This window comes from Phasianus colchicus, chromosome 4, assembly GCF_987193195.1.
Source record: "Phasianus colchicus chromosome 4, bPhaCol1.hap1.1, whole genome shotgun sequence".
NCBI classification, from domain to species: domain Eukaryota; kingdom Metazoa; phylum Chordata; class Aves; order Galliformes; family Phasianidae; genus Phasianus; species Phasianus colchicus.
The window spans coordinates 8,011,147-8,024,676 of record NC_143439.1 but is presented as its reverse complement, the minus strand read 5'-3'; the positions used below and the strand labels follow the sequence as shown (position 1 = coordinate 8,024,676).

Genomic DNA, 13,530 nt, shown 5'->3' with positions numbered 1-13,530 from the left:
ACCGTTTCTATAAAAAGTCAATTTGAAAGTTAAAAATTGAAGAATGCAAACAATTAATATTTTGCTAACATATTTCTTTTGTTAAACCAAAAATGTAAAGAATTTTTCCATTCAGTCCAGTTGGCCAGAAGTATTGTCCTTGAGAAAGACTATAAAACAAAACACTTATTTATCACAGATGCCATAGCCCACCTGGCTTGTCAGCTTGAGTTAAGTACCATTCTAAAACATGAATACATGCAGCCAGAGATCAAGAGCAAAATGCTTCCTGAAGTAATGAAACCAGATAAAGGAACTGAAATAAAATGTAACTGGTGAACTAGTAGGTGCACAACAGAATAATATTTACTGTAACTTGGCCATACTTGTCTGCTGACTGATATACATCAGAGACACAAGGAGCTAGGAAAAAAGGAAAGAAATATTCCTGGTTGAGATTATTTTTGCTGAAACTTCTCTAGCATCGTGACTTGGCTATGATCATGGATATCTGGATGATTGTTGCTGTGAAGTCATTTTTAAGATGGAAATTGGAGATAAATAGAGAAAAAAAATAGAAAACTATCAGAAATGACAATGAATAAAATATACTTTGAGGTTAAAAAAAAAAAATAATCATAAGCTTCAAATACAAAAGCCAACATCAGACAAGTTAAATATCTAGCATCCCACAAACAGATGGAAGTTACAGTTGCAGTAACAGGGCTCCAAATTTAACAAACCTGCTGGTGCTTTCCATTTCCGACAAAAAAAACCCAAAAGATTGAACAGAGACCCCTATAGAAGGCTCTTTCTGGGAAAAATTAAATCCATGAGATTATCATCTCTTTGAAGCAGAAACTGTCTTTCTCTATATACGTCTAGGCCAGTGTATAATTCCATGAGATTCAAATTCATTACAAAGGCTTCTAGGCATGCTATATCACACACACACACACAAAGAAAAATAATGATAAATACTAATCACACAAGTAATTGCATTTCTCTTAAAGTATAAGGTAAGTAGGACTGCAAGTAAAGAGAATCAGTAGTAAAACTAGCATTAATGTTGAAAATTGTGAAATTTTAATATCTCACAAGTCTTTGTCAGAGAAGACAGCCAATGAATCATATAAAAAAAAAAAAGAACTACTCTAATCAGATACTAGGTACAAAATCTGAGTATGTGATGTGCTAAGGCCATAAAGGAGTCCTCAAGGTCTCGTTCACAAAACAGGCAAGCATCCAAAACTGCAACACATATTCTACAAGAATAAATACTCAGGACAGGCCCAGAAATCTGCAAAGATAGGCTGTTCTTGCTAGCTTTGGATACAGTGTAAGGAGATGTTATCTGTTAACACCTGGAGATGTTATCTGCTTCACATGAGTTTAGGATTTTCTCCTCAAAAAGACAGCTTTTCCCTTTAGGATTTACAAGCTTACTTGACTAACCTATCAAGTTCCAATAGTGCATTATAAAGCACTATTAAATGCAAGTTTGCATTTTCTTTAAATTGACAGATTGCAAAAAACATGTAAAATATTTGCAGTGAATTTGTTCCTCAAGCAAAACCATATTTATTTTACAATGCTCATAACATTATGTTGGACCTGTCCAAAAGGTCCCATCCATTGAATCAGGCTGTTGGAAAGAAAATGCTGATAAGACTGCTTACATTCTCTACCTGAAAATCCTGCAATGTTTGAATAGCCTTCAAATAACTAATCAACATCAAGGAATTTTCAAATGAGATTCAGATATTGGTTCTGATACTAAACAGTTGTGTTTACTAGTTTGTGTTACTTCAAAATGGTTCATAGGATGCAACTGTAGTTGAACCTCTTTTTTTTTTTTCTTTCTAACACTTTACCAAACTGACTCTCTTGGAAGCTGTTGAATATTCATATGTTATGTGAAATTCTAAGTCAGCTGTAACTGCAGTACATGCCAGATATAACAATGCCTTCTGTTTTCCAGGTGACCATTTTATCTTTTGCAGAGAGCAGGTAAAAACACGAGAGCAAAGATTAAGCACATAGCACCCTACCAAAGTTTAAATAAAAAATGTTTTTGCCTCCTTCTTTTAGATAAACATCCTACTCACCCCATTTAAGATATCACTCCAGTGTCCTGGTCTAAAATAAAATGCAGTAACTGCATAACTCTATTGATGGCTAATAGTAAGAACCTGTACATGTAAGATTACAGTTGCATACAATGCAGTCTGCGTTATAGTGATGCCTAGTCTTTTTTGTTTAAGCAACTCAAACACTGCTCTTTCATGGAATCCCGAGTTTGAGAGAAAAAGATCTCAGATTGAACAAGAAATATAAGAAAATATTTCCATTCTCCCACTCCCAGAGCCACTCCTCCCCAGTTTAATAAGTGACAAGTGAAAGTACATATTTGTCAAGTTTAGTACCATGTAATTTAAAAATGAGTTCTCCTTGTGCTTGAAAACAGGCACTGTGCTCAATTATTTAAACTAGAATGGAGCATGAGTACAAACAGGAAATGGTATATATTGACATCAGAGTTTCCAAAAATTTTGTCACGCATTCAATCAACTTAAATTTAGACAACATCATTGTGAAATGGGTTTTTCTTACCTCTTGGATTATCACCAACGATATTGGTTTTGCCATTCCAGTACCAGAGCAGCAATGTTGCATCACGAGACCCTGACAGAATGTAACAATTTCCTCCAATATACGACTCAGAACGAGCAAGACAGGTGACAACATCCCAGTGTCCAAATACTACTTGCATCAGTTTACCTGAAACAAATAAAATCAACTGTTTTACAAGCCCACTTTAATTCCTTGCCAGTCACTAATTAAATACATTATAAAGTATTTTAGAAACAATTTCTTAATAAAAATAGGTTCAAAGAAAAACTATAGTAGAGAATATTACTCTTTTTCATGACTTGATGGTAATATTTAAGAAGTGCACTAGTCTACAAGTTTGGAAAAAAAAATGTTTAAAATCCATAAATCTTATACTTTATTCAAAAGCTGACTATGCCTTGGTAGGTTTTTATTTTTAATCAATCAACATATTTACATTCACTCTACAGGATGTAAACATGACACAGTTTGCTTTTAAGGCAAGTTTAAAAGAAGTTTCCCGGAAAAAAAAACAGAAAACAACATGGAAATCTGATGATGATGAGGCAAAGAAGATTACAAAGAAGATACAGAACATACAGGATCCAGAATAAATAGATAGTATGAGAGTTGCCTACAAAATACAGCATGTCCAGCTTTTGAGCATCTCTTTCAAAGAAAAAAAAAGATGAAAGTCAGTTAAAAAAATTACACTTGTGTCATAGTTTCTCCATTAACATACACTTGCCAATTATGTCAACATTTTTTTTTTTAAGAATTTCTGTAATGTTAAAAAAATCTCTGAATATAAACCTGGCAAAAAAAAAAACAAAAAACAAAAAACCAAAAAAACCACCTCAAACACAAAATACTTTCATCTATCACATAGAATAAATTCTTGGTACTTTGACTGATACAAAAAAGAGAAGCCTAGACAGTTAAAATGTGCAATTCAGCAGTGTATATAACATTAACATCACTATTCCATTTGAAGTTAACTAATCCAAACAATATTTTCAGGAAAAAAATGTAAATTTGGATACTTGTGTGGAGTGGATTTGTGAACATATGTAATTGTCTATCACAGGAGATCTCTGCCAGATCATCTTAAAAGAGGGAAAATGAGCAGGTGGGGAAAGCTCCTTCTTCAGCAATATGGCTGAAGGCAGTGGAAATCAGTCGCCAGGGCTGGCTCCTCAGAGCAAACATAGGGGTCCTACTGGTTTCTGGATCTGCGAGCAGTGTTTGTGATTCCATGAAATGAGAGTGTAAGTGCTGAAATCCCTCTCAATGGATTTGCTGAAGCTTGGAAACTGCAGATCTTGCAGAGAAAGGACAAGTGATACACACAGACACGCTTCTTCTGAGCCTACTTGGCTTACTGAAGTAACATGGGCTAGGACAAATACTGCAACCAACAACATGAAGGAGTGAGATGCCATTAAAACACAACCTGGGATTCCTCAGTCCAAAGGACCATGTACCCATTTGTACTTAGAACTTAATAAAGAATTTGAAAGAATAGAAGAAGTAATAAGGTGGCTTTGGAAAAAACACATGAAATAAAATGATCTGTAAAGTGTTTTAAAAGAAAGAAACTAGTAATATGACAAGCAGTAGCACAAATTAGTGTTGGGACTCAAATTAGGCACATGTTATTAACATATTTTGGTGCATGTGTTAACAACAGTTTGTCAGTCATATAATGTGAGTAGTGGGAAGCAGTCATAGCTCTTCCTACACACTGTAAGGTCATTGTATTGATATAACTAATAACTACATTACACTAAATAACACAAATAATAACAAAAGACTTAAGCAAGTGGTTCTGAGGAAAGGACACAAATACACTAATAGGCTGATTTATAACAAAAGATCTAAAAGTTAATTGCATTGAAGTGGAGAAAACCAACAAAACCAAGAGAAAGTTGTAAGTATCTTCAGAAATGGAGAATTACTTTGGGTACCTGGACGAAATGTAAGAATAAGCTGATGTAGCTTAAATGAAACTCACACATCAGATTTAGAATGAACTGCTGGCAAAAATTATGAGTTAATTCTCCAAAAGAAATTGTGAAATGAAGCGCTACCCCAGGATCATTTTTGGACTGGAAGGGACAAACCCTGGAAGTTATACCTATTGTACAGATCTACCCTTATCTCTCAATGATCAAGTAGGTCTATAGCTCTATATACCAAGGCTTTAATTTGGGCCCACAGTAACATAACTGTCTAAGATGCTGACCAGTCAACAAATCACTGAGCTTCAGAGCAGTGAGACACAGGCATAACCTCCTTTTGGCAAGAGACAAAAAAAATCTTACAAAGTGTATGCTTCTCCTTGAAAATTCAAGTCAGCAATTACCTGGTTTAGATTTGAAAGTAATTTTGCTACATAACATATTTTTCAGTTATACACCCTTAGGAATTCAAGTATTTGAGGAGATTTACGCTTCTAGAACACAAGTTTATGTTATAAACACCACTGAGTTATAGATTTCTCTTCCAATTATACTCTATAGGTTCAATTTTAGAAAACAAACATTTTTCAAGTCTATTCGTTTGACAGTTGTTCATGTCATTGCCCTTGTTAGGTTTACTTTGTTATCAGGGACTAAAGCTCAGTCAATTCCATCAAAATCATCGAAGTAAGAAATATGCTTATGTTTATTTTTTCATATTAGTAAAAAAAAAAAATCATTAATCTCATATGAGTTACACAACTTTCTTGTTTCTCTCCTTTAAAACAAGTTTTCCTCTCTGTACGGTAATATCAAACATAACCATATGCACTCAGATATCCTTTTTTGAGAAAACAAAATTTTCTAGTGAGTGTTTTATTTGACAGCTATGCTACAAATAATTAAAAGAAAAATAAGACTCAAGTCTCTGCGCTACAGAATCTCAAAAGCTGTCTAGAAACCACTCCTGCTGCTGAAAGAAGATTTTATTGTGCTAGTGCTGTGCTGAGAACCTATGGTTTATGCTGAAGATATTTCCTGTTAAAAACAAAATCTGCTAAGAAAGAGGACCTCTTTTTGTCTAAGAGGTAAAACATAACTGAATTCAACACTTGTGATAACTTGCTATTATGCCTATTGATTCCATCACCTTTTTCCTTTGCTGCAGGATGAAGGGAAATGGTTTTAAATTGAGGGAGGGAAGATTTAGGTTGGACGTCAGGGGGAAATTCTTTACAGAGAGAGTGGTGAGGTACTGGAACAGGCTGCCCAGAGAGGCTGTGGATGCCCCGGCCCTGGATGTGTTCAAGGCCAGATTGGATGGGGCCCTGGGCAGCCTGGTCTAGCATTAAATGAGGAGGTTGGTGGCCCTGCATGTGGCAGGGAGCTTGGAGTTTCATGATCCTTGAGGTCTCCTCCAACCCTGGCCATTCTGTGATTCTGTGATTCTGTTCTGCTGATTTCAGAGTAAGTATTTTACCGCTATATTCTCATTTTAATTCCAAGCAAAATAAACTACAACTGAATTTATGATGCTTAAACTACAGCTAGAGTTGCTATACGAACTGGAGACACAAAGAATGCAAATTTGCTGATACTTCTTTGACAATTTTATTTCACTTGTAATCATAATTATGCTAGTATCAAAACACCCGATGTATCTGTCTTATACACAGAAGTCATAACAAAATAGTCAGAATCGTGGATATCCTGAGTTGGAAGGAACCCACAAGGATCACTGAGTCCATGTCTGGGCTTCACACAGGAACATCCAAAAATTCAAACCCTATGTTTGAGAGTGTTGTCAGACATTATTGAACTCCTGGCAGCTTGGGGCCGGGGCCACTTTGGTGGGAAGCCTGTTACAGTGCCCACATTTCAGTCTCTATTTATAGTTAATACTGATATAGGTGAAAACTAACAGATATAAAACAAGATATATCCTCCAGCATTAGAAGAAAATAGGTATCTATTCATGTAAATCAAAGAATATATACACTGACTGTTTATTATTGCTAACTAAATTCTCTCAAGATCTTTAAATTCAGAGGTTTTATGTAAATTTATTTTTATCAATGAGAAAATTAAACTAAGATGAGTCTAATAAGATGTCTGTATAATGAATTATAGTCAGTCAACACAAAAGAAATGGAACTTCTCACTTGAACTTAAGGATTTAAAACCGCAAAAATGACAGATATATTGTCCTGTTAAAATGTGCAATGAGAATTTCAGTAAAGACATCCTCTGTTGCAAAATATCTGGTTTGCCAAATGTGAAAAACACTGTTAACTTATGTATTTAAAAAATTATGACAAACACGTATGATATTCCCTATGGATTAATAACCTACTGGAAAGCTTGATGGCACACACATACATTAACTACATCGGGTCATTAATCCCAAAGAAATACCTTGCAGTGAGGTCGCTATTTCTATTATAAGATAATGAAAGGGAGAAAATCATACCTATTTTTTTCTGGGGACTCCATGGCATTTAAATTCCTTCGGCTCTTACAATGAAAGATTCTTTTCTATTTAGCATGACACATGCATGAATTCAACTGTTTGGATACATGCCAGCTGACAGACTAATTTAACTGCTGCCATTCCTTTGATCAGTTTATGTTAAACAAAAGAATATAGAGGCTCCAAATCAATTTTTCTAGTATACCATAGCTTTCAAACGCTATCATAAGCATTTCTTTACCAGATTTCAAAACTTAATTTCCATTCTTGAGGTAGAAGGATTTGTACTTATTCTACAGTGCTTGCTTGTATATCCTTTAAATGTTCCATGGTGCTCAAAGCCAAACAGGCTTAAATTCAAGGAAGGGCTCTAAGAAATTAATTGTTTTCATACATCAAGCTTCTGAAAAACTCGCTAGAACCTTTTACTTGTCAAACTAGTGTAAGAGCAGGTATGACTTTCATATAATCATTTGGAATTTGAAATATAATGCTATGGCTAACCAAGAGCTCCTTATCGTGTTTGCCATCAATTCAAGAAAATGATGGTATACAATACACGGTAGAGGTAGGTAAGAAAAGACTTTGAGAAATATTTATCAATAGAGGAATAAATACACACTCTACTCTCACCTCCCACCCCCCTCTCACTCCTTCTGTTCCTTCTTTACTTGAACAAGTAGCTTGATGATGAACAGAAAATCTTACAGGCTATTCCCATATTTTAAAAAATACATTACCTGAATCGGTAGAATAAACTCGGAAACTCTTGTCCCAGAAGCCACAAACCAAGATATAACGATTGTCAGAGGTGATGACAAAACACTGGGAATGTACCTGAATGCTTTGGTCTAAAAGGTCAGTGATTTGCCTTCTGTGCATACCTGTATTGCTGGCTGAACAGAAAGACACAAAAATCAAGAAATGTACATACAGAAAACAAAGGCACATTTTAGAACTTTTATGATCACAACTAAACTATTTCTTACTGCTGTATTTTCTTTCTATTTTTGCTATAAAATACTCATTACACTTCTGGGAACAATGACAATTCCTTGTAGTATATATTCCAAAATAGAAGAAATCCTTTCTTTAAGTAAAATGCACCTGACAAATATAAATGAAAGATTGAAAAAATGAATGACATATAAAAATGCAGTAAGATTTCTTTCATAAAACTTCTCCTAGTATAGAACAGAATTTAAAAATGAAGAGGAAAAAAAAAAAGGAAACTAACGATAAAACAGTACAGATAGGTAGATACATCACAAAGTGTAGAAAAATCATCAGACTGGCCGAATGGGATTTTTTTTTTTTTTTTTTTTTACTGTGATATTTATTTATTTTAAGATCTATTTGATAGCAGGTTTTAAAGTAAAAAATATATTTCCTGCTCCAAACATATTATTTTTGAAATTAAATTTATTTCAGGAAAGGAAAGAGAGCTATAGCACATTTTATTCATTATAAATGACAATTAATAATATTTTTTCAGAGAGAATTGCTTACAAAATTTTGGAAAAATAACCTTATAATCTCTATAAAATGGTTTAATTAAACCCCTATTATTCCGGACTTGGTGATTACAGAATTTGTCTAGCAAAATGGCTGCATGGCAACAGTCTATATCTACATACTGATTCCATGCAGATCCTACTGATGCACACATTCAATTTAGAAATTAATTCTCACAGGTTGATAGAGCTGTCATTCCATCCCTATCTAGAGAAGTTCATTTTTGCTGTTTGTTCAATGCTTTTATAATTGCTTGCATCACTTCTTTTTTTCTTAAACTTCCATCCTGAAATCGCCAGTTTAAAAAAAAGAGCTCAGTTTGCACTCTAACAGAATTAAAGGAAAATAGAAAAATCCTTTATTTTTGCTCCCGTGAACTGTCATACAGCTTGTTTGTATTTTGATGCTAAGTTGCTTGGGCTTTTCCTTTTCTGATCACATTTAAGGTTCAATTAGCCATGCTACAGGCTCCAAAGTTATACTCCAAGTACACACTCCCCGAAGTATGGGTCTTTATGAAATAACTGACCAAACCCTATCCATGTTAACAGAAAAATCAGCCCTATGTAAACTAATGAACCTCTATAAATAAAAAAATCGTGAATTGAATTTATTACATTGAGTCATTAAATAATAGTGAGACATTCACCCACCCCCTTCTAATAAAAGCAAAACATACGCAAATTTAACTAGTGATGGTGATCAAAAGATGCAATATCCTTGCAAAATGAGTACTAGTATCTCAATGCTAAAACTGAGTGGGCCATATATTTCAACTTTAAAACCGCTCTGCAATTACACATTAATACCCTCAGCCTGAACAGCAGGTCTATGAAGAAAGGATTGATCTCCTTTAATGATAAAGCTCTGGCACCGTGGTTTTATTTTTCACAACACGGTGCAGTTAAGAACCCCACTGTTATTATGAAAATTTCCTCAGCAAAGGAGCTCCATCACATTACCAGTGCACCAATTCATCATAACGTGCCTCGCTCCTGCTCATCAACAAGTCTGAGTGATGAAAAGATCCAATATTATCCTGACAGTACTTCATGCACATTCTCAATCACACATTATTACAGCATCCATATTAATTTTCACTGACACGCGTCCTAGGCCTGTTCAAATTAGGCAAACCAACGAGGGGGAGTTGATGAAATACCAGCATAGCCACAGCTCATTGCATTCCAATTTGCATGCAAATGGTTTATCAGGAAAATTCCATTCCCAGCAACCAGCAAGTGAAAAACAACCGTAATCTACACTTCAGGGCCACCATACAGAGCTTAATGAATCGCAAAGAGAGAAGGAAGTGACAGACCTATGAGAGGATCGATTTCCACTGGCAGCTGGTAAGGCTGGTCTTGTACAGCACCTTGATGAGCTGCAATTCAGGAAAGAAGATTTTAAAACTCTGCATTTTTTTTTAAATGGGATGCCACAAATATTTTATACATCAAAGCAATGTCCACTTTTTTTTTTAATTTAACCATCCAAGATTTTTCTGCACCACCTGAACTAAAAAATAAACAAGTAAACAAATAAATAAATAATCCAGGTGCTTTCACAGGCTGCTTATTAAACATTTATTTTAGATTAGTGCTATTCTGAATGTATGCCATCAGCAGCAGCTCCGGTCCTGAGCCATAAGCTCTAGCAGATGCTTTACTGGCAACCTCTCCTGTCGCAACAAAACAAAATTAAGTGGTAAAGAGCACTGAAAACAAAATGTGACAACCATCTGCTGACTGTAGCAGATACTATTTTCCCCTTTACTTTTTAAAGCACTGCTTTGAACAAGTGAAGCACAAAGGACATTTTTTTAAAGTCAGTTTATGATGCAGCCAGGGAAATCTCATTGTCATGCAGTATTTAAAGAATCATCTATCATCAAAAACTATTTATTTGCAAGTTTGCATAGGAGTTAATATATAATTCTGCAGACCTACATTTCATCCGAGCACCTGACATACTGCTGAGATGTTTACCTCCGAAAATTTCCTTCAGTTTTTTTTTTTTTTTTTTTTTTTCTTTTTAAGCCTTTTTTTCCACAGCTTCACTAAAATCAAACGGGCAACCCCTACCAAACAGCTCAAGACATTCTTGGAAGTGGAAGAAAACATAATGGCTGAATACTTACATCTATGAGTTTTCCAACTATCCCTCCATAGCTTAATATAAAAATCAGTGTTGATTGAATGGCTTCATAAGTAATTGGGACATCAAAACACTATTATAATGAAACACTAATGCAGAACAAAATAGGAAATCCACGTGACAAAATAGAGGTGATCCGTTAGTTACCAGTGCCATTAGGTATCAGCAAAGCCACTAAACTCATACAAAAGCAGGAATGAGATTATTAATTACATATCAGTGGTCACCTGGCAACTCAACTTTCTTATCATGATGCCTCATTAGTAAAGACAATACTATGCCCACAGTAGGAGATAAGGAATAGCAATGACACCAGTCCTCTAGACCTATTAAACTCCATTTTGGCATAAAATTTGAAGGCAACAATAGTGAAGGCTTATTTCAGGTATCCTTATCTAGATCTCTTAAACATTACTACCATTAACAGCTTGTAGGCTTGATCAGTATGGTGGTGGAGTGGGGAGGGGTGCAGAGTTTTTTGGTTGGATTGGGGGTTTTTGCTTGGTTAGAATCTGAGTTTTTGTCTTGAACTGTCAGTATTCTTGAGCACTTGGTAAAGGCAGGACAGATGAAAAATGCTTCTAGATTAAAAAATTAGTGATGCTAAAGACTACTGCTCTCCTTTTCAAAGGAGAGGAGGGAAAAATCAAAATCTAAAGGTTTTGTTCAACTCACAACAGTTGACAACTACAACCAACAAGCAGCTGCTACTCTCATCAATTGTTTGTTTGCTCACAGATCACCAGCCAACAGACTTGTGAAGAAATCAGCATCAACTCCTACCACTTCAGAACCTCTTCTCTTCGCGTGACTGTTGCACATCCTCAGAGACTACTTTTTAAAAGCCTGAGTGTTATATGCCCAAGGTCACACATTCAAGTTATGAGGGAATATTGTCATCCTTCTTTCACACAAACGTAAAGAGCTTTGTAAATACTTCTTGCTCATAAGCTGTTACCCAGACAAGCCTCCTCTTCTTCCCACCTTTATTTTTAAGCATTTTTTGCTTGAGTGAAATAAGGCATTGATGTTTCTATTTTAACAAAGTTGAGAGGCAATTTGTAAGAATTAGAAAAAAGGGTGAGAGTCATCTGGCTATTTTCAAAATGTAATCAAGGACTGTGGGTACAGATGTCTTAGCAGGAATTTTAGTGATGAGAGCATTAATTTGGTACACATATCTTCTATTTATGATATTTGAGTAGAAGGTCTTTTTTTTTTTTTTTTTGAAAAGCCTTTAACCAGATTTACTTGCAAAGCACCAAAACAAAACTACATTTTATGGTTTGGGCCTGAGACTGACATACTAGGGAAAGGAAGATGAGTCCTTTTGGGATTAGTGAAAATTACAACTGAAAACAGAATGGTTCAACATATTTTTGAAAGGATAATTAATTAAACTGGTTGCTATACAGATTGATAAAATGTTTTCCTCTCATACTGACAAATAGATAAGTACCTAATAACTTTGGGATGTCTGAGTTACAGAAGATACTGACTTCCCATATATATTTTATCTTTTAATTTTCATTGTGTGGCTTTAACATTACGCTATTATGTTCATAATAAACAAGAAAAAGGTAGCAAAAAATGCTTCAGCCAAGTTCTGCATGCTTTGAACTTCTCTTTGACGTGATATTGTGCAGCTTTCCATCATCTTATTGAAAAAGAAACTGAAGAGGAACAGTGTGACTGCTTATTATGATCAATTAGGGGTATACTGTTCTTGTCTTCTTGCTTGTTGGCGTGGAAAGAGACTTTCTTTTTTTTCCCAAAACAGTTGGTTATTCCATTCTTTTTGCGTAATACACATCTCACTATACAAGAGTTCAGATGGCTTCTTCAGGGAAACTAAATCCACACGTGAAGAACATACTGTATCAATGAATTGGACTTATATTTCACACTAAAAATTTCAAACAGCCTTGCAGATAATGAATGTACAGATTGACATGCAGTGATTTCTTATGCTACTTACTTTAGTTTACTTACCAGGAAGATTATGCCACTTATTTACAGCAAATAGCCTATTTGCAGTAACTGTGATCACAGCAGGATTGGTCAGACCAGGCTGGGTGTTGGCTGCTACATGAGTGACAGGGGAGTTGGATGGGAACTTTAGAACCATGATAACATCCTGTTGAGCTTGGTCTGTGAACATCAACGGGCTCTGCAGGAGGAGATACTGTTGAGTGCACACAACAAGAACCCAAATACATGGGAAAACATGGGGTGGAGAAGAGAAGACAGGACAAGAAAAGGAAGATTGCATTAAAATTCAGAAGATCCGATAGCAGTTGCAATGAAAAGAAAATGCAAAAACAGCAGAGAGGCTTGTGGAAACAACCATTTTAGATGGAAGTCCTTTATGCAATTATGCTGAGCTTTGCTGAACAAGTGTGGCTATATATAAAATTTGCTGCAGATCCCTGAAGATTAAACGGAAAGTTTCCAATCGCCTATCTCTGCCAAAGAAATTCTCCTTCATATCTACAGAGATAGCAGGTCAAGGAAAGCAGGAGGGAACAAAAAAAAAAAAAAAAGAAAAAGTGAGCAAAAGAAATTCCTGCTTCCAAAGATTATCTCAAGTTGCATTAAATTGGCAGACTACAATTTTCTACAAGCCAGATGAGAACATAAAAGTACATTAAAATAAACAGATACACACATATCCTAGATATATGTTCTGTATATATTTCTGGTGTACAATCATAAGATTTATGAATACAAAGCAGAAGACTTCAGTGCAAATGTGTTTCAAAGGACAAACGTAATTAAACGCAGTTGTAAAAAATATAAAGTGGACATGATTACAGACACTACCTTGCACTGTCT

The 13,530-nt window shown here is 35.1% G+C and overlaps 1 protein-coding gene across 8 annotated transcripts in view; it reads right to left on the bottom strand.

Annotated features, from left to right (window-relative positions):
• The window catches only part of LRBA (LPS responsive beige-like anchor protein), a 370,588-nt gene that overhangs the window by 28,685 nt on the left and 328,373 nt on the right, over nucleotides 1-13,530 (bottom strand). For 7 of the 8 annotated variants that reach the window (XM_031588887.2, XM_090138536.1, XM_031588890.2 and 4 more), the window contains 4 exons: nucleotides 12,688-12,880; nucleotides 9,860-9,922; nucleotides 7,764-7,919; nucleotides 2,593-2,760 (listed from right to left, as the gene is read on the bottom strand). In XM_031588887.2, the coding sequence (XP_031444747.2) occupies nucleotides 2,593-2,760; nucleotides 7,764-7,919; nucleotides 9,860-9,922; nucleotides 12,688-12,880 (580 nt within the window). The remainder of the gene's footprint in view (nucleotides 1-2,592; nucleotides 2,761-7,763; nucleotides 7,920-9,859; nucleotides 9,923-12,687; nucleotides 12,881-13,530) is intronic. The other variant, XM_031588889.2, reaches the window with a different exon arrangement.